General features: G+C 42.3%; 1 protein-coding gene across 1 annotated transcript; it reads right to left on the reverse strand.

Moving 5' to 3' along the window:
- Positions 1–833: 833 nt before the first annotated feature.
- LOC132407134 (tapasin-related protein-like) lies at positions 834–24578 on the reverse strand. The gene is made up of 7 exons (XM_059993430.1): positions 24534–24578; positions 24028–24336; positions 21887–22189; positions 17775–17873; positions 15305–15342; positions 12727–12837; positions 834–1307 (listed from the first exon to the last, which is right to left on the reverse strand). Exons 3-7 carry the CDS (start codon positions 22164–22166, stop codon positions 1236–1238), a joined length of 600 nt encoding a protein of 199 aa, XP_059849413.1. The 5' UTR covers positions 22167–22189; positions 24028–24336; positions 24534–24578; the 3' UTR covers positions 834–1235.
- Positions 24579–24794: the final 216 nt, after the last annotated feature.

The following is a 24794-nucleotide window of genomic DNA, read 5'->3' on the forward strand; positions in this document are numbered from 1 at the left end:
ATGGGTATAGATAGAATAAATGCAAGCAGGCTTTTTCCACTGAGGTTAGGGGAGAAAGACAAACAGAGGACATGGTTTAAATGTGAAGGGAAAAATCTTTAAAGGGAACATTAGAGGGGGCTTCTTCATACAGAGAGTGGTGGGAGTGTGGAATGAACTGCTAGATAAAATGGTAAATGCGGGCTCACTTTTAACATTCAAGAAATACTTGGACAGGTACATAGATGAGAGGTGTATGACGGGATATGGTCCAGGTGCAGGTCAGTGAGACTAGGCAGAAAAATGGTTTGGCACAGCCAAGAAGGGCAAAAAGGCCAGTTTCTGTGCTGTAAAGTTTTATGGTTCTATGATAGATGCTGAATACCTTGCTCCCATGACAGAGGTGTCAAACAGAAGAGGGTAAAAATCATGCGTAACCCAAATGGAACAGATCATGATTCCTGTGCTATGGTTCGGTTACTTGTCGACAAACAATTACATGTCACGGGATTAGCCATAAACAGGTACCTTATTTGTGTTACGTACCTTGTTTACCAAGATTATTAAACTCATTAACCCAATACCAGCATGGATGATCTTCCTTGAAGAATTGAAATGTATCAACTGGTTTTTAACTTTTGTGCAGAAAGTTAAATGTTATCTTTTGAATGGATGCTTAAAACGCTTTCGTAATTCCTTAGCTCATTGACGGCGTTTTACAGGTGTGATAAATAAATCAAGCATGTTTTGAAGACTGTTAAAAAATGCTGTCTCTTCATTCAGCATTTTTGCACTATAATCACCTGCTCGATCAAAATGTCATTGACTGAGCATTTAATATTTTACAGGCTGAATTCTATAACAAATATAAATATTGTGGGACGTCATTTATAACCTCAGTCATAAAAATATAAACTTGTCCTATTGACCATCTACAGTATATAACTACCAATGAGCTAAAATGTTGAAATTACAAAAGTAAAATGTCAATTATTCACGGTGAATCCCCTGTTTTCTGCCTCGTCCGTCAAGAGCCAGATGCATCCAATTGCAGTTCGATAAGATACAACCTCTGAACTCAATGAGCATGCCCACTTCAATTGCACGCAGATCCTTTCTTTCGTTAAGTCTGACCTCGAAATCTGAATGCTGATACTGAATTCAATGGCCGCAGCCAGGCTTGGCATTTTGGTTTAAAAACAATTGCGATTCAGGAGAGCTTGAAATAAGAATATATAGTTTCAGTATATGGGTGATTATGTTTTGTTGCAGTAGTCCGCGTTGATATCGATTTCTTCAGTTTGACTTTCAGGCTGTCCTTGAATCGTCTGTAATGAAATATTTCAGAACGTCATCCCCAAGTTTATTTCTTCTTTAATTTAAACTGTTAAATCACTGTAACTATGTCACCAAAACGCATCTTTTATTGATATTCTATTATTTCGGTGACTTACACGATAATACAAAGAATCTTGGGTAATACATCAGTCTTCGCAACTGAAATAATCGTCAATGCTTTTTCAACAAGATGCGATTTAATGCTGGTCACATTTCAAATTTGCTGTTATGCAAACTCTTGGCTTTACATCAATATATCCTTGCAAGTGAAACTAGTGCTACATCTGCCCCTAAACCTCCCCCCTCACTATCATTTAGGTCGCTAGACAGACTTTTCAGGTGATGCAACATTTCTCCTGTGAGTCTACTGAGATCATGGTGTCCGGTGTTGCCCGTGAGACCTCCTGTACATCACTGAGACACAACGTAAATTCAGAGACCGCTTCGCCAAGCTTCTATGCTCCGTCCGCCTGAAGAAGCCGGTTTTTCCGGTGGCCACCCACTTTACTTCCCATTCCGACAGGTCTATCTAAGGTCTCCTCCACCGTCGTGATGAGGCTACACTTAGGTTGGAGGAACAAACTTATATTCTGTTTGGGCAGTGCCATGGTCCTGTCTGGCTATCCGCTATCTTACTCCTACCTCTTCGATTGTGCCTTAATTCCCGTCGTCTGATCCTCATTTGCTGTTAGTTCAATTAATTACAGCACACCTAGGATATACAGGATGAGAACTTTTGCGGCACAGTCATGGTTGGTCGATTCCAGTGTGTGTAAACCTCTTTTCCTAATCCCTGAGGACTTTTAGTTCTAAGCTCCACTCTATTCCCTGGATATTCTAAGTAAACCTTGTCTCCGAATCAAGACCCCTGTGGTTATGTTTTCCACATTTGCGACTGTGCTAGTGCCTCACGACCCTGTCTCCGTACCTGTATCCTGCACTTGTGTTCGTGCCCAGTCATTCCCTTGCAATAGGTAGCCTCCAACCTGATGACACGAACATCGATTTCTCAAACTTCCGGTAATGGCCCCATCTCCTCGCCCTCCCCCCTTCACCATTTCCCATCCCCTTTTCCCTCTCTCACCTTATCTCCTTTTCTGCCCATTCCCTCCCTCTTCTATCCCTCCCCCCTGTTTCTTTCTTCCATGGCCTTTTGTCTCTTTTACCAACTTTCCAACTCTTTCCATCATCCCTCCCGCCTTCAGCTTTCACCTGTCACTTTGCATTTCTGTCCCATCGCAATTTTAAAAACTACTCCTCACTTTTTATTTTTTTCCAGTCCTGCCGAAGGGTTTTGGCATGAAACATTGACTGCACTCTTTTCTGAATTGCTGGCTGGCCTGCTGAGCTCCCCCAGCATTTTGTGTCTCTGAAAGAATCCCATTTTCAAGGGAATCGCCCTTGTCTTGTATATTGTGTTCCTTTACCACCCTCTCAGGTGATGTGTTCCAGATGTAAACATACACTAGGGAAAAACTCTTCCTCAAAACGTTAACGAAATTGTTCATCTCTCCTGTGCAAAATTCATCTTGCTTCAGGTTAGGGTTAGATCACGGGTTACTGGGCAGCGAGGTGGAAAGGCCGGATGGGCCTATCCAGAACCGTATATCAATCAATAAATAAACTACTAAGATGTCTTGTTTTTTTTCTCACAATTCTCTATAAATTCTCTCGACTGCTGTGCATGAAAATCCTAGGAGATCAGCAGTTTCAGAAACAATTAAACCACCTATGTTGCACTAACATTGATCCCACAGTCAAAATAACTTATTCCAGAAACTGATGTTTTGTCTTAGCAGTATCTGAATCTGCTGACTATACCTGTATGCTTTTATCCATTGAATTGCTACCGCATGTTGGATCATTAGCTGTTTGCATTACGAACATGTGTTCGGGTGTACATAATAAAGAGGCCATTGATTTGGATCCAGATGGTTAATTTCGACTTGGAAATTTATTGTAACCACTGGATTGGAGCATCATTCGCATTAGTACCTAGTACTAGCAGATTACTTTGTATCAGTACATGGGCCCTCGTCCAGGGAAGGTGGGACCTGTACAGAAGATAGGTTACATCTAAACTGGCGGGGGTGAGGGGATTAATGTTCCAGCAGTAAGGTTCGCTAGTACTGCACCGTGGGATGGGACTGTTAAACTTGTTGCCGGTTGCGGGGAGTGGGGAATTGGTACCACAGTGCTAGAGCAGATAATAGAGTGATTGCGATCACAGAGTTTGCAACGATATCAGACAAAGTCAGGACAAATGGTTAAACATGGTGGGACTAATGATCTGAGTTGCGTATATTTCAGAGCAAAAAGTATTATAGAAAAGTCCGATGAATTCAGGGCATGGATTTACACATGGAATCATGATATTGCAGCCAGTCATGAAATTTGTTTGGAGAAGGAGTCGGACTGGCAACTCAATATTCCACAGTTCCGTTGTTTTAGACATGATAGAGAGTGGGAGTTTAAGGGATGAAGGCGGCTCTACTATTCAGGGAACATCGCACGACAGTACTCAGTTAGGACAGGCTGGAGAACTCGTCTAGTGTGGTTCTGTGGCCGAAGCATTGAATAAGTCCGTTATTGAGACTAGATAATAGACCACCCAAAAGTCCGCGGAATTTAGAAGAACGCATTGGTAGAGACATCGCAGATGATTGCCAGAAACATAAGGCTTCGATAGTAAATGATTTTCAATTTCCACATATTGTCTGAGACGTCCATGCTATAAAAGCACTAGATGGGCTTGAGTTTGTGAAATATGTTCAAGAGCATTCCCTTAAGTGTTACATAGAAATCCCAATGAGATACTGTGTAATCCGAAACAAGGGAATCTTTGCAGATGTTGGAATCCAAGCAGTATAGACAAAATGCTGGAGGACAGTCGACGTTTTGAGCTGGGACCCAGCCAGTAACGTCAACTGTTTTCTTTTCGATAGATGCTGCCTATCCTGCTGAGTTCCTCCAGAAGTTTGTGTGAGATAGTGTGCAAGTGCTGATTTCCCATTAGGGGAAGATAAACGGCAGATGAAAGAAGTTTGTCAAGGGAACACTTTGATCACAATGTCATTAGTTTCAATGCAATTAGGGCAAAGGGATTGGTCGGTTGCTTGGGCCGAGATCCTAAACAGAGGAAAAGGAATTTTTGCTGGTATCCGAATGTATCTAACAGCTATAGATTGGGATTCACTGTTTTCTGGCAAAATTATACGTGGTAAGTGAGAGTACTTCAAAACTGAAATTTCTAGTGCCTATCATAATAAAAGGCAAGGATGAAAGGCTTGGAGAACCTTGCTTTTCCAGAGTTATTGAGGACCTAGTTAAATAAAGTAAATAAACAGCAATAAACGAAGGGCAAAGCAAGAATAGGCGGGTAGGAGTAAAAGAAGTGCTTGAGAATTATAAGAAATGGAAGAGGACATTCAAGAGAGAAATCAGGATGGCTTAAGGAGGACACACGTCTACTCTAGCAGACAAGGTGAAGGACAATTTCAAGGGTTTCTGTAGATATATTAAGAGAAAATGATTGCAACGGATAAAATTCGACCTTTGGAATATCAGAATTTGATGGTATCCGTATGTATCTAACAAGTACGGATTGGAACTCGTTGACTCTATGAAAACCGCCAAAATACTCGCTGCATTTCCGGAACCGTGTCCAGTTGGATATTAACATAGAAACATAGAAAACATACAGCACAATATGGGTCCTTTGGCCCAAAAAACTGTGCCGAACATGTCCCTACCTTAGGACTACCTAGGCTTTACCCATAGCCCTCTATTCTTCTAAGCTCCATGAAGCCACCCAGGAGTCTCTTAAAAAGCCCTATGGTTTTCGTCTCCACCGCCGACGCCAGCAGCCAAATCCACGCACTCACTACTCTCTACGTAAAAAAACCTTACTCCTAACATTTCTTCTGCACCTACATCCAAGCAGCTTAAAACTATGCCCTCTTGTGCTAGCCATTTCAGCCCTGGGAAAAAGCCTCTGTCTATCCACATGATCAATACCTTTCATTATCTTATACGGATCGATCAAGTCACCTCTCATTCTCCGTCATTCCAAGGAGAAAAGGTCGAGTTCACTCAACCAATTCTCATAAGACATTCTCCGCAATCCTTCTAAATCTCCTCTGCACCCTTTCTATGGTTTCTACGTGTTTCCTGTAGTCAGGCGACCAGAATTTAGCACAGTCCTCCAAGCGGGTGGCTGGCCAGGGTCCTATATAGCTGTAACATCAGCTCTTGGCTGTCACACTTGATAGGTCCTATTCTTTCACATCTTATCCTCTTGCTCTGCACATACTTGCAGAACGCCTTGGGGGCGGTTTCCTTAATCCTGACCGCCAAGGCCTTCTCATGGCTTCTTCTGGCTCTCCTAATTTCATTCTTGAGCTCCTTCCTGCTAACCTTATAATCTAGATTCCTATCAATACCTCATTTTTTGAACATTTCGTAAACTCTTCTTTTCTTCTTGACTGTATTTACAACAACCTTTGTACACCACGGATCTTGTGACCTTTCCATGTCTCATTGGAACGTACGTACACAGTTCCCCACGCAAATATCCCCTGAACATTGGCCACATTTCCAACTTCCAAGTTCCCGTCCGATAGTCTCATATTTCCATCTACTCCAATTAAATGTTTCTCTAACTTGTCTGTCCCTATCCCTCTCCAATGCTGTGGTAAAGGAAATAGAATTGTGATCACTCTCTCCAAAGTTCTCTCCCACTGAGAGACCTGACACCCAATCAGGTTCACTTCCCAATACCAGATCAATTGCAGCTTCTCCTCTTGTAGGCTTCTCTACATATTGTGTCAATAAGCCTTCCTGAACACACCTAACAAACTCTACCCCATTTAAACCCCTCCCTCTTGGGAGATGCCAATCAATATTTGGAAAATTAAGATCTCCCACCACAACAACCCTGTTAGTAATACTCCTTTCCAGAATCTTTCTCCCTGTCTGCTCCTCGATGTCCCTGTTGCTATTAGATTATCTACCGTTTCTATTAAAAAAAAACACCCAGTAGAGCTATAGACCCCCTTCCTATTAGTAACTTCTACCCACGGAGACTCCGTAAACATCCCTTTAATGTCTGATCAGTAGGGCCACAACCCCACCTCTTTTGCCTCCCTCTCTATCCATTCTGAAAGATCTAAAGCCTGGCACTTGAGATACCCATTCTTGCCCCTGCACCATCCAAGCCTCTGTAAGGGCCACAGCATCATTGCTCCAAGTGCTGATCCACGGTCCAAGCCCATCCACTTTATTCATAATTCTCCTCGCATTAAAATAAGCACATCTCAAACCATCGGACAGAATGCGACCCTTCTCTATCACCTGCCTATCCTCCCCCTGGGATTCAAGAACAACACGTCCTTTTTGTGCATGTCACACCTGCCCCAAAAGAGGTCCCAATGATCCAGAAACCGTATCCCTGCCTCCTGCGCCAATCCCTCAGCAATGCATTTATCCTCCATCTCATTCTATTCAGATTCTCAGTGTCACGTGACACGGGTCGTAATTCTGAGATTACGACCTTTGCAGTCCTGTTTCTCAACTTCCTTCCTAACTCCCTGTAGTATCTTTCTCGGACCTTCTCCCTTTTCCTCCCAATGCTGTTGATACCACTATGTACCATGACCTCTGGCTGTTCACCTTCGCACTTCAGGATATCATGGACGTGATCAGAAATATCCGGGCCTCTGTGTTCCTGTTCTCTCAAGACTGAGGCTCTGTGCTCAGGTGTCCCAAGATCGAGTCGAGGCTTTGGGTTCTTGTTCTGTCCATGTGCCTCGTCCTGTGCAGGAGTTCCATGTCTAGTCCTGCAGGCAATCCTCGAAAAAACTAAGTCTCCCCTAGTCTGGCAGCCAAGACTCGAAGAACCCAAGCCATGTCCAGACCTGTAGCCACGTCATTTCCTCGCCTAGTTCCGGCGTCCAAGCCCGCGTGAAATACCAGGTTCTGGGTCCTTGTCCAGTCTCTTGCTCGGAGTCCAAGCCCAGGCTCGTAGTTCCCAGTTCCTTGTCCTTGTCACGCTTTCCTATCTGAAGTCCTAGCCCAAGTCTGTTTAACTGTCCCAGCTCCTAGTCTGTGTGCTGTCCCGTCCCTACTCCAGTCCAGTCCAGTTCCTAATACTTCAGTGTCTGTGTCTTTCAATTGGCTCCGCTTCAGCACCCCCTTTATGACCACAATTTTTATTAGAAAGTGACATTCGGATGTTTTATAAATATGGTGCACAAAGATGTTCAGATTCTAGATGACTAATGCAGCCAGCCAGGGTAGTTGCATTGAACAATATAATCTGCTTGAAACTAAGCGATGATGCAGCCAGGCTATCTAGATTAGCTATGAATTGCATCCAATAGGGGACCACATGGGAAGTAAGTATAATCCAAAATACATTTCACCTGCAGTCAAGCGCTCCCTGTACAGTTATTAGAGTGGCATCAAACGTTAACAAAGCTAAAAATTGCTCTTTTCAGAAACCGTGGCAAAATACAACAAGGCTACCCTCCTACAAACCACACAAAATGCCGGTGGAACACAGCAGGCCCGGCAGCATCTATAGGAAGAAGCACTGTCGACGTTTCGGGCCGAGACCCTTCTTCAGGACTAACTGAAAGAGAGATATGAAAGCAGGAGTGGGAGGGGGAAATGCGAAATGATAGGAGAAGACTGAAGGGGGTGGGGTAAAACTAAGAATTGGAATGGTGATTGCAAAGGGGATACAGAGCTGGAGAAGGGAAATGATCACGGGACGGGAAGCCTCGGGAAAAAGAAAGGATGTGGGGAGCTCCAGAGGGAGATGGAGAACAGGCAGAGTGATGGACAAAGAACAAAAAGGGGAGGGGGAAAATAAATAAATCAGGGATGGGGTAAGAAGGGGAGGAGGGGCATTAACGGAAGTTAGAGAAGTCAATTTTCATGCCATCAGGTTGGATGCTACCCAGACGGTATATAAGGTGTTGTTCCTTCAACCTGAATGTGGCTTCATCTTGACAGTAGACGAGGCCATGGATAGACATATCAGAATCGGAATGGGACGTAGAATTAAAATGTGTGGCCACTGGAAGATCCCGCTTTCTCTTGCGGACAGAGCGTAGGTGTTCAGCGAAACGGTCTCCAAGTCTGCGTCGGGTCTCACCAATATATAAAAGGCCACACCGGGAGCACCGGACGCAGTATACCACACCAGCCGACTCACGGGTGAAGTTTCGCCTCACCTGCAAGGACTGTCTGGGGCCCTGAATGGTGGTGAGGGAGGAAGTGTAAGTGCAGGTGTAGCACTTGTTCCACTTACAAGGATACGTGCCAGGAGGGAGATCGGTGGGAAGGGATGGGGGGGGGGGAAACGGGTGGATAAGGGGGGGGGGGGAACGGGTGGACAAGGGAGTAGCGTAGGGTGCGATCCCTGCGGAAAGCAGAAAGAGGGGGCCTTACCTGTGAAGCAACATTCAGGGATCTGTAGACATGTACTCCCAGATCCCTCTGCTCCTCCACACTCCCAAGTAGCCTGCCATTTACTTTGTACTCTGCCTTGGAGTTTGTCCTTCCAAAGTGTACCACCTCACCCTTCTCTGGTTTGAACTCCATCTGCCACTTCTCAGCACACTTCTGCATCCTATCAATGTCTCTCTGCAATCTTCGACAATCCTCAGCACTATATACAACACCACCAATCTTTGTGTCGTCTGCAAACTTGCCAACCCACCCTTCTACCTCCATCTTCAGGTCGTTAATAAAAATCAAGAAAGGAAGAGGTCTCAGAACGGATCCTTGTGGGACACCACTAATCACAACCTTCCAATCTGAATGTACTCCCTCCGCCACAACCCTCTGCTTTCCGCAGGCAAGCCTATTCTGAATCCATCTGACCAAACTTCCCTGGATCCCGTGACTTAAGGCTTTCTAAATAAGCCTACCGTGTGGTACCATGTCAAATGACTTACTAAAATCCATACAGATCACATCCACTGCACTACCCTCAACTATATGCCTGATCACCTCCTCAATTACCTCTCTCAGGCTTGTTAGACATGATCTGCCTTTCACAAAGCCATTCTGACTGGCCCTGATCAGACCATGATTCTCTAAATGCCCATAGATTCTATCTCTAAGAATCCTTTCCAACAGTTTTCCCACCACAGACGTAAGGCTTACTGGTCTATAATTACCCAGACTATCCTTACTACCTATTTTGAACAAAGGGACAACATTCGCCTCCCTCCAGTCCTCCAGTACCATTCCCGTGGACAACGAGGACATAAAGATCCTAGCCAGAGGCTCAGCAATCTCTTCCTTCGCCTCGTGGAACAGCCTGGGCAATATTCCATCTAGCCCTGGTTACTTTGTCCTAACGTATTTTCACAACTCCAACACCTCCTCTCCCTTAATATCAACATGCTCCAGAACATCAACCTCACTCATACTGTCCGCACCATCATCAAGTTCCCTCTCAGTGGTGAATACCGATCAGAAGTATTCATTGAGGACCTCGCTCACAGCCTCCAGGCACATCTTCCCACCTTTATTTCTAATCGGTCCTATCTTCACTCCTGTCAACATTTTATTCTTTACATAATTGAAGAATGCCTTAGGGATTTCCTTTACCCTTTTGGCCAAGGCCTTCTCATGCCCCCTTCTTGCTTTTCTCAGCCCCTTCCTAAGCTCCTTTCTTGTTACCCCATATTCCTCAATAGACTAATCTGATCCTTGCTTCCGAAACCTCACGTATATTGCCTTCTTCCATCTGAATAGATTCTCCACCTCACTTGTCACCCATGGTTCCTTCACCCTACCATTCTTTATCTTCCTCACCGGGGCAAATTTATCCCTAACCCTGCAAGAGATCCCTAAACATCGACCACATCTCCTTAGTACATTTCCCTGCAAAAACATCATCCCAATTCACACCCGCCGTTCTAGCCTTATGGCCTCATAATCTGCCCTTCCCCAATTAACAATTTTCATGTCCTCTCTGATTCTGCCCTTTTCCATGATAATGTTAAAGGTCAGGGAGCGGTGATCACTGTCCCCCAGATGCTCACCCACTGAGAGATCTGTGACCTGACATGGTTCGTTACCTAATACTAGATCTAGTATGGCATTCCCCCAAGTCGGCCTGTCAACATACTGTGACAGGAATCTGTCCTGGACGAACTGAACAAACTTTGCCCCGTCTAAACCATTGGAACGAATCAGGTGCCAATCAATATTAGTGAAGTTAAAGTCACCCATGATAACAACCCTGTTATTTTTGCATCGTTCAAAAATCTGCCTCCCAATCTGCTCCTCGGTATCTCTGCTGCTACCAGTGGGCCCATAAATACTCCCAATAGAGCAACTGCTCCCGTCCTGTTCCTGACTTCTACCCTTACTGACTGAAAAAAGGATCCTGCTACATTACCCACCTTTTCTGTAGCTATAATAGTATTCCCTGACCAGTAACGCTACCCGTACTCCCGTTTCCCCCCTTCTTTATCCCTTTTGAAGCACTGAAATCCAGGAATATTGAGAATCCATTCCAGCCCTGGTGTCAGCCGTAATGGCCGCTACATAATCATTCCATGTATGTATCCAAGCTCTCAGCTCATCACCTTTGTTCCTGATGCTTCTTGTATTGAAGTACTTGCACTTTAGCCCTTCTACCTTACTGCCTTTACACCCTTTATTCTGTTTCTCTTTGTTCAAAGCTTCTGAATACACAGCCACAGAATCGAGGGGCGTCCTTTTAGAAGTGAGATAAAGAGGAATTTCTTTAGCCAGAGAGTGGTGAACATATGGAATTCTTTGCCAAAGGCAACTGTGGAGGTCATGTCTTTATGGATATTTATAAGCAGAGGCTGATGGAGTTTAACTGGTCAGGGCATGAATAGAGTTAGGGAGAAGGCAGGGGACTGGGTGTGAGAGGAAAATTGGATTAGCCAAGATGAAATGGTGGAGCAGAAACGATCGTCCAGATGGCCTAATTCTGTTCCTATATATTGTGGTCTTCTGGTCTTACGGCTTTCACGAAGGAATACAGTAAAGATTACTGAAGTTAAACCATCCAATCTCGGAACAGGAATGTACGATCCTCTTGACGATCTCTCATCAGGCTAACAGTCTTAAATTGTTTAACAATGACCTGTATTACACCCTATATCAGTTATCCCCACGTTCCTCAATTCCTTCTACAAATAATCAGCAATTCTTCATGATAAGATACACAGTATTGCAGCGTATCGCAACAAATCCTTGGACGAACATGACACTGCAATCATGTCATCCCTGCCATTAATTGTCACAACAATGGATTCGGCAGCGCAGCAAATTCAGCAATTGTGCTCGTGAATATACACGTGCCAACTGTTATTATTTCATTGTGATAGTATTTAACTCCATTCATTCTGTCGTAGTATTTGTGGAGACTTGGACACAGCACAGCAACGTTTCGTTGACTGTTTGCTTTCGACCTTGCCTGAGAAATTGGACTGTCGAGTCAATTACTCCGAAGGCTAGCATTATTTGTTTAATATTTAGATGTACTTTTCAGCCGCAGTGTAAGTTTCATTTTTCACTTGAGAGTTTTATTTAACGGCCCCGTTTGGCTAAACGTTTGTTGTTTCATTTTCCCTTTAACATTGTTTGCATTAAAGTTTGTAAACAATCATCTCGCTTCAGTGTCTCTCACTGTGCACTTGAGCCATATCCAAACCAGGTGACATTAACTTGCTGGTGGTCATCACGAACTATTAATTTGACTGGACTAGCCACATAAATATCGTAGCATTTCAAAACTTGAAAATTTTGGAGTAAGCAACTCAATTCCTGACATCGCAAAATCTTTCTTCTTTCTCCAAAGCATAAATTTATTGTGGCAGAATTAATTTCACTGCTTCAGGTAAGTGCGGTTTCAACAACTCTCCGGAAAATCAGCCCTTCAGTGTAAAACACTACATTTCACCCTCTTACTCTATGGACCTATGTCTTCACTCCCATCATGGGAGGTATGAGAAACTCTCACCTGGAAGGTTCTACCGAACTCTCGGACTGTCCTGTGCTTTATGTATTCTGTCACTTTCTCATCGTCATAAGATATACATTAAAAACTATCTCCCAATAGCAGCGTGAATCTAGCAGATGGACTATAGCCGTTCAAGACAGAGGTCCACCAACACCTGCTCGATGGAAATTATAGCCAATAAACTCTATACCAGCCAGCGACGTCGAAACGACCCTAACACCAATCAAATGCAATAAAACTAAAGAGACAAAGTGAGCGGGTTTAAATGTGCAGACTGTATTCTGTTATGTGTAAAAGCACAAAAACTTAAGTACAGTAATGATAATTGTTTAAAATTATTTTATTTTGATTTGATAGTTCCTCCATGAATTAACTCATGTTCTACATACCTGGGCATATATTGTATTCTGTTCATCATTTCTGACTTTAGTGAATGTCTTGGCCCGAGCCATATTTAGGGTGACGTATGTTACCTTTTGATCCTCTTCGGATTGCGTTGTCTGAAAATCATCAACAATCTGTTATAATTTTTCCACCAATAAAGTGTATGTTTTTGCAATAAATATGTGGCCATAGCCCAAAAGGAACATTACATTGTATATGGCAGCAACACACAGGGTGCCGACAGCTTTGAAAAGTCAGTTATAATTTAAATCTTGCATTTCCTTTGATGAAGCAACCAAAACGCAAAACTGTTTTATTTTCTTCTACCGATCTGTAGTCATAATTGGAGAAACTTCTGCCTGCGGGTCGAGAATAACAAAAAAAATGTATTGATAACTTGGGTTATGAAAAAAGAATACCTGATGCCCTATGGAGATGGTAATAGAGCGCCTCAATTTTGAACAAGTCAATTTTCAACAACCTGCTCTGTTAGACAGAGAAGCAGATTTAAGAGAGTAGGCAAAGATCTAGCAGATCGGGTACAACTTTAGCAAATAAGAGAGGTTGTCACCTTTCAAAAGAAAAAATGAATATCGAATATTGATTATATGTTGAAAGGTTTCAGCGTGCTGTTTTACAGAGGGACTTGAGAGTGTTTGAACATATCGAAAAAGGTTGGTTATCCGACGAACGAAGTTATCGAGAAGGCAAATGGAATGGTTGCCTTTATTGAGAGAGGGATTGAATTTAACAGCAATAGTTGCTCATGGTACTGGTGTGGAAGCAGCGAGAGTACACCGTGCAATTCTACTCTCCTTACTTGAGAACGGATATCTTGGCATCAGAGGTGATTCAAAGTTTCATTCCCGAGATCAGAACAATGAGCTGATATCTTATGGAAACATACAATGCAATGGGAGGGACATGTGTAAGATACAGATAGGAACGAACTAGGAGATATAGCCAAAATTCGGTGGAGGCATTATGGACAAAGATGAGAAGGGACTGCAATTCCTAGAGAATATTGTTTATAGAATTCCATGCCCGCGGAGCATTTTCGGCTATCTCATTTAATCTATTCAGGACACAGTTAGATTTTTGCACAGCAAGAATATTAAGGTTTACGAGAGAAATTAGTTGGCTATGAGATCACAGCCAGATCAATCATGATCCTACTGAATAACGCAGTCAGCTCGACGAGCAAGATGGCCTACTGCTGTTTTTATTTCTTCTGTTCTTGTGAGCTTTTTAAAAATTATTATTTTCTTAATATAGATGTAACATTGGAAGTTAGAGAAGAGCGTGACAGTACAATAATAATTATGCCTGCCTTCAATAGTCATATTCTATAATGCAGTGAACGGGGAAGCGCTGGAGTCTATTCGTGATGGCATAAGGAATCCAGTTTTGTAGTATCCATCCAGAAAACCGAACATTCATAATTCGACAGAATGTGAATGGAATTGATTAATAAGCAGTCGTGTTGTGTGGGGTCCCGTGTTGAAGACCCACCATAGCACATTCTAACTCTTCATTGAGTTGGAGGAAAAGATAATTGATTTTGAGAATAACTTCAAGAGTCTAATACCGAAAAAGGTAACGCTAGCGTGGCTATGATAGATTAAGTAACAATTAAAAAAGTGATTCAGAATCTAATGAGAGCGTCAATTGCCCTTTGCTGTACAGAGTGTGGAACAATATAGTTTATATTGTTCAACTATAGCTCCCTATAATTAATCTGGTAAGTTGGTATCTTTGAAAATTATTATCACATGTACCGAGCTACCATGAAAATAAAACTGTATTTGGCATGCTAAAAGGAAAAAAAACAGACAGATGCCGAATATAGTGCGGGCAAACAACAAGATGCCATAAGAAGATAGATTGTGTGGTCAAGAGCCCACATTATCATTTTAAGGGACTTTTAAAGCATCTTTTAAGCGCGGGATAGAAACTGTGCTTGAATCTGGTTATCCATGCTCCCAGACATTTGTATCTTCCATTTGATGACGGGGGGTGTAGCAGTAGAAAAGACAAATGTACATTTGACTGTTGTACAAGACGGCGGGAAGTATAGACAGAGTCGATGGAGAGGAGAATGGTTATCCTAATGTGATGAGGAGTGTACGCAGCTCTCTGACGTGTAAATAGCATTAGATCCACATTCCTTGGAATCCAGTTAATTAAATGTATTTAAAATAGATCAGATATTATGGTAGACCGAGAAAATGACGTAGGGGGTAAAATAATATTCTGATGGATGGGGGTATATTGGGAGCGCATGGAAAAGGGAATTGAATTTAGATTATATTGTACCAACAAACAAGCCAGCCTGCTTCCATTTTTACATCTATATCCATGATTCCATTTCTCCTGTCAACTAATATTCATGGGCTCTCTGCACTGCGCTTGCATGGGATGATAATAATGCATAATTTCAGTTGACTTAATATTGTGGTTGAATTTGATCACACAGCGAACAGAAATGTATATAATGGTATTTGGAAGGTCAAGCGAATGCAATGTTTAGATGAAATTGCCCAGCACACTTTAGATAAATATATTTCATTTGAAGAACCGTACCTTGGTGTCGTCGTGCCCATTCGACTGCTTTCGCATTCCTATAGTGGGTGTAATTAAGAAGGATAAGACTTAAGTCATTTAGCCCGTGACAGAGAAGCGTGGTTGCTGCAAATCTGCTAACCCACATTTGGTGATCCCAATGCCATGAAAATATCATAATTTGTTCACTTTTTCATTTTGTATTTATTTACACCCATACGGTATAACTAGCGTCACTATCTGTTATTTAAAATGTAAGTATTAAGAGTTTTCCTCAATTTGTAAATATTCGGCTCAATTCATAATTACTATATTTTCCGTCATAAGCACTTACTCTTCCTTATTCCAAAGCCGAATCCACAATTCGCAGAACAGACCGTTCACCAACCAGTCCGTGAGTAAAGCAAAGGTTAAATTTCGGGAGATGCTGCACTCAATAGACAAGAGACAATAGGCAATAGGTGCAGGAGTAGGCCATTCGGCCTTTCGAGCCAGCACCGCCATTCACTGTGACCATGGCTGATCATCCACAATCAGTACTCCGTTTCTACCTTCTCCTCATATCCCTTCATTCTGCTATCTTTAAGAGCTCCATCTAACTCTTTCTTGAATGCATCCAGAGTCTTGGCCTCCACTGCCTTCTGGGGCAGAGCATTCCATAGATGCAAACCTCTCTGGGTGAAAAGTTTTTCCTGAACTCTGTTCTAAATTGCTTATCCCTTATTCTTAAACTGTGGCCTCTGGTGCTTGACTCCCCCAACTTCGGGAACATGTTTCCTGCCTCTAGCGTGTCCAATTCCTTAATAATCTTATATGTTTCAACCAGATCCCCTCTCATCCTTCTAAATTACAGTGTATACAAGTACAGTCGCTCCAATCTTTCAACATTTGACAGTCCCGCCATCCTGGGAATCAACCTTGTTAACCTACGCTAGACTCCCGGAATAGCAACAATGGCCTTCCTCAGATTTGGAGACCAAAACTGAACACAATACTCCAGGTGTGGTCTCACCAGGGCCCTGTACAACCGCAGAAGGACCTCTTTGCTCCTATACTCAACTCCCCTTATTATGAAGGCCAATACACCATTAGCTTTCTTCACTGCCTGCTGTACCTGCATGCTTACTTTCATGACTGATGAAAAAGTACACCTAGATCTCATTGTACTTCCTCTTCTCCGAACTGAAACCATTCAGATAGTAATCTGTCTTTCTGTTCTTGCTACCAAAGTGGATAACCTCACATTTACCCACATTAAACTGCATCTGTCCTGCATCTGCCCACTCACCCAACCTGTCCAAGTGACCCTGCATTCTCCTAACATCCTCCTCATTTTTCACATTGCCACCCAGCTTGGTGTCATCTGCAAATTTGCTAATATTACTTTTTATCTTTTCATCTAAATCATTAATGTATATTGCTAATAGCTGCGGTCCCAGCATTGAGCGTTGCAGTACCCCACTAGTCACTGACGCCATTCTGAAAAGGACCCGTTAATCTCTACTCTTTGTTTCCTATCTGCCAACCAATTTTCTATCCATGTTAGTACCCTACCCTCAATACCATGTGCGCTAATTTTGCCCACTAATCTCCTATGTGGGACCTTATCAAATTCTTTCTGAAAGTCCAGGTATACTACATCCACTGGATCTCCCTGGATCATTTTCATAGTTACATCCTCAGAAAATTCCAGAAGATCAGTCAAGCATGATTTCCCCTTCGTAAATCCATGCTGACTCAGACCGATCCTGTTACTGCTATCCAAATGTGCCGCTATTTCATCTTTTATAATTGACTCCAGCATCTTCCCCACCACTGATATCAGGCTAACTGGTCTATAATTTCCTGTTTTCTCTCTCCCTCCTTTCTTAAAAAGTGGGATAACATTAGCTACCCTCGAATCCTCAGGAATTGATCCTGAATCTATAGAACATTGGAAAATGATTACCAATGCGTCCACGATTTCTGGAGCCACCTCCTTAAGTACCCTGGGATGCAGACCATCAGGCCTGGGGATTTATCAGCCTTCAGTCCCATCAGTCTACCCAACAACATTTTCTGCCTAATGTGAATTTCCTTCAGTTCCTCCGTCACTCTGGCCACTATTACATCTGGGAGATTGTTTGTGTCTTCCCCAGTGAATACAGATCCAAAATACCTGTTCAACTCGTCTTCCATTTCCTTGTTCCCATAATAAATTCACCCCTTTCTGCCTTCAAGGGTCGAACTTTGGTCTTAACTAATTTTTTCCTCTTCACATACCTAAAGAAGCTTTTACTATCGTCCTTCATATTCTTGGCTAGATTACCTTCGTACCTCATCTCTTTTCCCAGTAGGAGAGATGGGTGTGATGCGTCACAGTTCGTCTAACTTTTGGAGTATTCGAACAGATATTTAGTTTGCGAACCAACTGGCCAAATACATGCTACTGTTTAATTCAACTGGTTAACTATATGATTAACACAAAATCAAAGAATGTCCAGAAACTTACCTCTACCTATCACAATGAAAATGATAATCAGGGAAAATATTATTCCTGTTCCGAGGTAGCCATAAATCCGATAATCAAATGAAATGTGCTTGCCAGAATCTGTAATGTTAATAATGAATTTAGTGGTGAACTTCACATTGTATACGTCATTTATATTGTAATACAGTCAAATATTTCATCCTTGTTGCATTACTTTTACATAATATTGGATTATGACTGTTCGAGCGAGATAGACATACAAAGTTGCTTTTCTATTGTGCAACTCTCTATCCGTTAGGATGCTCTCTGTCGCATATCTGTAGAAGAGTGTGGGTATTGGTGTGCATACTACAGCTCTGCACAGCCTGTTCAGAGAGTAGAAGCGTGGGCAAGCTTTCGTGATTGTGTAGGATGTGTTCTCAGGACATGAGATGTGCGTCGGATGTGCACTCGCAGGAGTTTGAAACTGCTCGTAGTTACCTGTACTGTGCTGCCGAAGTACAGAGGGTGCGAGTTACTTGTGCGAGTTCTCCAGAAATCGATAGCCACATTCCTTGCTAGGATGACATTGAGGAAGAAGTTATTTGCCTGGCACCAGGCCTGGAGCTCTTCCACTTCATTTCTGTATGCCGTCGTATCATTGTTGATTATGAGCCCAACACTGTTGTGATATCGGCGAACTTGACAATGTGTGAGCAATGCTTAACAGCACACAGCCCTGGGCAAGTGGGGCACAGATGTTGAGGATGATGAGGAGGGAGAAGCAGTTGTGCAACTTCACTATCTGAGGTTTGTAGTTTATGAAGTTCAACACAAAATTGCGCAGTGGTTTATTGAGACTGAGAAGTAGGATATTGTTCACCAAGGCTGCGGGACGCCGGTGTTGAAAGTCGAAGTGAAATCCGGAATCAACATTCCAACATATATGTCTTTGTTATTTTAGGTGTGTCCGAGCATTACGAATTGAATGCAGCTATGCTTAATTCAGCTGTGTTCGATCTTGACTTTAATATTGTGTAACACTCTTGTAACTGATAACGTGCTATCAGTTACAAACAGTTACCTATTATTCAGAACTCCCATTTCTTCCCTTTACCTTTTATTATTCAGGGCTTCGCTGGAATTTTTTTATTTTAATTTGGAACTCATAACTGCTGATCTAATGAATTGTTATTTTTCCACTAATTAATATAGGTTACCTTTGTTCATTTAGGCATTAATATCATCACGGAATATCTTTAATATAGTCCGTAGAGAAGATGGATGAACCATGCATTAGGGGTTGCACATTTCAACAGCTTCACGGTCATTCCCGCAGACTGTAGACTCTTTCGTTGAATTATGTTACTAATTCAAATCAATTAATCAATTCCGAATTCGTCAGTATTGTTATTTTACATTAATTATGCAATGTTTTGGAGCAATATGCACACGTATCTTTGTTGAAGTTTTGTGCAAACGACTACTCCAATCCAACGTAGACATCAGAAAGGACTCAAGGTTGCGACGTATATAGACAGCTGATTAGGCTGGACAATACGTAGATGTGTATACTGCTGATAGCTGTACACTCATACTACAGATTTCTGCACTGCAGTAAGCATGTATCACCACTAGAACAGACTACCTGCTTTCAGATAACGAACTGTGAAGGGTTGTCAGCTAACTCATTTACACAAGAAAACCCATCTCCTGCGTTTCATTCTTATTTCTGGTTGCTGCTTCCCGTTGTTTCATGGAATCTTTGCATCTCAATCAGAAGCAATTCCATCCACATTAAAATAAAACTTCATCGCGGGATTGATAACATGACCCCAGTGTTTTGGTTACCTTTCGGGAAGAGTTGTGGTCCAGAACCAGCAATCACATTTTCAAAATCAAGCCGACAGCGCCCACTATTTAAATGCCATCACAAGGAAGGCGCACTGGCGGCTTACCTTCTCACCGAAGATTCAAAGTCACTCTAAACTATTGTCCGATGCAAAGGAACATGTATTTACGGTACAGAAAAAGTATACTTGCAGCGGCATCAGATGGGCATGGGACCGTGTATTCAGCATACACAAGAAAAAAAGAACATAATATAAATTATACACAGCTTTTACAACAGAGAAGAGAAGCAAAGATCAAAGGTGTTTTCTGCAAAATGATCAAAAAGGTCAGTGTTCGCCTATACTGTACCGATCAGTTTTCAAGGCTAGTTCATGAACGGAATGTCTGAAAAGAAAGGGCTTTTCTGAAACTCGGCCGTGCTGGACCTCAGGCTTCTGTACCTCCTGACTACCAAAAGTCTGCAGCTGCTGGAAATCCAGAACGCTGAAGATTTTCAGCAGGGCACCAAGCCTGTATGAAAATGAACGAACAGTCCACGTTTCAGTCCGAGACGTCAGTATTTTCTGTACTGAAAATAAAAGGGAAAGAATCCAGAATAAAAACGTCGGGGAGGGGCGAAGTAGGATAGCTAGAAGGTGACAGGTGAAGCCAGGTTGGTTTGAAAGATAACGGGCTGAAGAGGAAAGGACCTTGTAGGAGGAGAGAGAGGACCGTAGGGTAAAAGGATGGGTGTTTAGGGTTAGAAAAAGAGGGGACAGGGAGGGAAAAGATTTTTACCCGAAGGAGACACAGATAATCATGCCATCTGGTTGGAGGCTACTCAAACGGAATATAAGGCATTGGTCCTCCATCCCCAGCGTTGTCTCATCTTGCCACTGGAGCAGACAATGGACCAATATGTTGAAACGGGAATGGGATTTGGAATTAAAATGCTTCGTCATCGCGAATTTCCACTTTTGGTGAATGGAGTGCAAGTGGTCAAAGAAGCGGACCCTATTAATGACAAGCTTCAGCAATACAGACGAGACCGCATCGGGAGCACCAGATACAATCGAGGTCACCAGCAGATTGGCAGGTGGTGTTTATTCATGTGCAAGGATAGTTTGGGGCTCCAATGGAAGTGAGGATGGAGGTGAATTGAGAGATGTAGCACTTAGGTCGCTAGCAGGAATAAGTGTCTCGAGGGAGATTAGTCAGGAGGGACGTATAAAAATGGAATTCACGGAGTACGGGATCACTTTGGAAAGTAGAGGGAGCAGTGAGGTAAAAATATGTTTATCTCCTGTCTGATGTTAATCATGAGAGGGAAACCATCCTATAGATAGCACCAGTTGTGGGGAAACATGCATCCTTGAGTCGTTGAGAAACATACGCAGATATACGTTTGAAGGATTTCTGATTTGTTTTACCATGGTCTGGTTTGGCAATTGAACATATAGGAATGTACGAAGCTATAGAATGGTGGAATATGCAGAATACATTACGGACAAATCCCTCCAATGTTCAAGTATCCACAGGAGACGCTGCCTCAAGAAGACAATGTCCATCATTGGATACCCCTGACATTGGGGTCACGCTATCCTTGAACAGATGCCAATCATCAAGTGGAAGAGAAGGCAGAAGTTCTTCGCCATTTCATGCAAGAACTGTTACATAATTCAACCATTTAGTTCTTTGTGCCGAACGACATAACTGTAATTACTACTATTTAGCTCATGACGACTTCAATCACTTTACACTAAGACAGGCTTTCTTTATTACAATTGCGTTTCTTTTTGTATAATTTTGTAACACAGATTGATTTTTTTTTTCTATTGTTGTGTATCTGGTGCCATGAGCCCACGATGCGGCTGCACATAAGATTGTCATTGCACCTCTGCACCCATGCACATGTGAATAACAGAATAACCTCTACTTTGGCTTTGACATTGTTTAGTTTTACAGATATTGATGGAATCATACAACATTATGTTAGTGAAGAATAGTTTGCAGGAAGGTGACGTATAAGATGTAGTTATGTTGCAAGGCAGAACAGGCACTTGGATTCAATGAAGCATCGAGGTCCCATTCCTTATGTCTACAGTATCCGACTTTATGTGGAGTTATTTATCCATAACGTATTTTCATAAATTATGGATGACAGCTATCAGATTTGTGCCTATTAAATAGGATTTACCTTTCAGTATTATTATTCTTGGTGATGAACTGTTTCGATTGTTTTTAAATTCTGAAAATATTTAGCTAGTTTATTGTGAACCGCTTAGATGCTAAAGTACACGGAACTGCTGAACTGATCTTACCTGGACTGTAGTAAGTGTAGCTGATGTTGGCCGGGTTTGGAAGAGCGATGTGAGAAACTTGGCAGGTATAAACTGTTCCGTCCTCCACAGGCTCGGTCTCAGTCAGGCAGCTTGAAGCCTTGTACAATCCCGTAGTTGTCTTTGTTTTGTTTGGCTCGACTGCAGGTATAATAGCTGACCCATTCTTGTACCAAGTTATGTTCAGACCTTGCGGGAAGAACGCAGCGGTGTTACAAATAAGAGCCAGAGTGACTGATTCGTTCTTAGGCAGCGTAGCCATCAGACGCAGAGGGGTTGGAGGATCTAGAAACAAAATGTTTTGTTTTTTTTAGCAACACAAAGCCTTTAACAAATTTGAAGCAAATTACTTTGCAGCATCAAATAAGCTTCATGGAATGACAATTGTCTTTCAGTCTTCTTCTGCAACAAGTTTAGAACTTTTCATTTAAATAGTTAACTTGGTTTCTCTATGAGAGTCATTCCCTTTAGAACCGAGTTGCCTTTCTTTTAAATTTGATTGTTGAATGCTTTGTTTTCATGGGTCACGCAAATTGTACATCTCTTGCTATTTCTCGATCTTGCGCAACTAAAGGAGAGGTACAGTAGTTACAGAGAAAATGAATGAAACGATGAGTTTCATATACCAAAGTGCAGATCCAAAGCATTAAATTGAAAGTTACATTGTCCTGTTTTCGATTATAATTCGGTGACACAATTGAAGAAGTTTTATTCTTTATAACAGTTTAGCCAGACAATTTGAAAATTACACATTCTCTGGTTGTTCATTTGAGTAGGTAACCTGTGGACAAGGTTTATTCATAAATAAATTGAGATGAAGAACACGGTCGAGTAAGAAGAAATGTTTAAAATAACGCAAATCTGATCCAAGCGGGACCCTGCTCTTTAGAATCATGTTTATCAAAGAGAGAAAAAAAAGTTCTGAAATTCGAAAACAATTTATCGAACTATAAGTACTGCCACAGATATTCTTCGGACTATGTGGAAAGTCCAAAGCCCTTTCAAATAGTATTTCTATCATGGATTAGACATTGTTCAGCTCCATTTACAATAGCTCACGCAGGATGCGAACTTGAGATGCAAAGACTCAAGTAAATTTGCGCCCAAAATCCTCGCTCTCTATGAGTGATCGTACCGTCGTTTCCCATTCTGAATCTAAAACCCCGGGCGGAACGGAAGGCTCATTCCAAAGAGTGATCCATGTAATAAAGTTGATCGAGCATCATTGCATTGTCAATCATTCAGTCTTTCAAGTCCCAGCAATTTCCAGCGAAAAAATAGGAGTGTGATCAGAGCATATAACATATGTGGCAGCAATGAAGCCGGTCCAGGAAGAATGCAAACACACGAGGAAAGGAGCGCTGTTTTGTGAGATGATTTCAGAACTCTGGATGGGAATGGAATGGAATTATGTGAGACTGAGATAGGCCGGTGGCCAATATCTCGTTTTCTTTCCTGTGGCAGGTGAGTCCAGAAGGAAAAGGCACTTTGTAAGGGCGGTAATTTAGAAACTTTATGGGTTCGTTTTTGTCCCACGTAGGGGCTGGCGCCACAGCACGTAAATTGCACAGAAACTTGCTGGGAAGGCTGCGGCGATTAGGAGCCGAAATCAGGCAAATCAAATTCAGCTGGGACCGTTTCCTTGTATGACACGTCTACGATTCCGTCATTCTATGCACTTTAATAAATTAATAATCTCAGTGATCGCTAGTCTGTTCGGCACCGTAAGTAGAACCTCTTACAACTACTTCGGCAGGTTGTCTATAGTGTGCGCATTGGATATTTACAACAGCCTCCCATTAGCATTTCATCAATACGATGAAAACTGCCACAATCTGCAGATCTTACTATCCAGGGTAGGAATAGCAGGCCGCACTTACTGATCAATCACTGTCAGTTCTGACTTCCAGGTAGCTGGTTGAGAATTTAGGAAGTTACTCAGTAGCTGCATAATATGTTCCTAACGATCATGGATCACTAAATCACCTCAGCGGAGACAATAACACTTGTGTTCCCAGTAAGGCCCAAATCTATTGGATAGATAAAGCACAATACATTTTATACAAGGAGAGAAAGCGAATGGGACGGACAGACCTCGCCTCGCCTGGTCGTCTGGAACTCACCGTAAACCGTTAGTTTTGTACCTGTCCCATTTGTGACTGTGGCGTGTGTCAGCGTACAGAAATAAACCCCGGCGTCCTCTGCCGTCACAGCATTGATCTGTAAAATGGCACCTCCCTTGGGAAGGAAAGAGGAATATATTCTTCTGTCTGTTCCTTCGTCCAGGAATTTGTCTTCCCCGTCTCTCCACCAATGTATTCTCACATATTTAGCGGACAAAATTGGATAAATGCAATAAAGTTTTGCCGTGTGACCTCTCGTCACTGTAACGTCAGGATCTTGCCTCAAGGTGAACGCGCAATTACCTTTGGCTGTTGGGAAAGCATTAAACACAAAATCAAACATTAGTCCGAATGATACACGGACGATTACGCAAATCATATGAAATTACCGTCCAACGAAAAACAAAAAAACTACAGCTACATTGATAGAAAATAACAAACGAAATGCAATATTAAATATTAATCAGTTAAATATAAAAGAAGATTGTAGCGAGAGAAAAGTATACCGGTGCAGCTGACTTGCAGGATGATCAATGGCAGCAAGATCCTCATTATCTTACAGCACAAAACTGAGAGGAACAGTTCAATGAACTAAGTGACAAATGAAGAGCGAGAGGAGTGCTGCGAGTAAGGTTCGGTTCGAATGGGCGTGTCAGGGCGTCAAATCTGCCCGCATATTAAATCATCTCTACGCAGCAACACACGTTAATTTTTCAGTTACTGGTTACTCACTTATCTCCAAAGGCTGCGCAAAAGAAAACCTTTTC

This window comes from Hypanus sabinus, chromosome 17 (assembly GCF_030144855.1).
Source record: "Hypanus sabinus isolate sHypSab1 chromosome 17, sHypSab1.hap1, whole genome shotgun sequence".
NCBI lineage: Eukaryota > Metazoa > Chordata > Chondrichthyes > Myliobatiformes > Dasyatidae > Hypanus > Hypanus sabinus.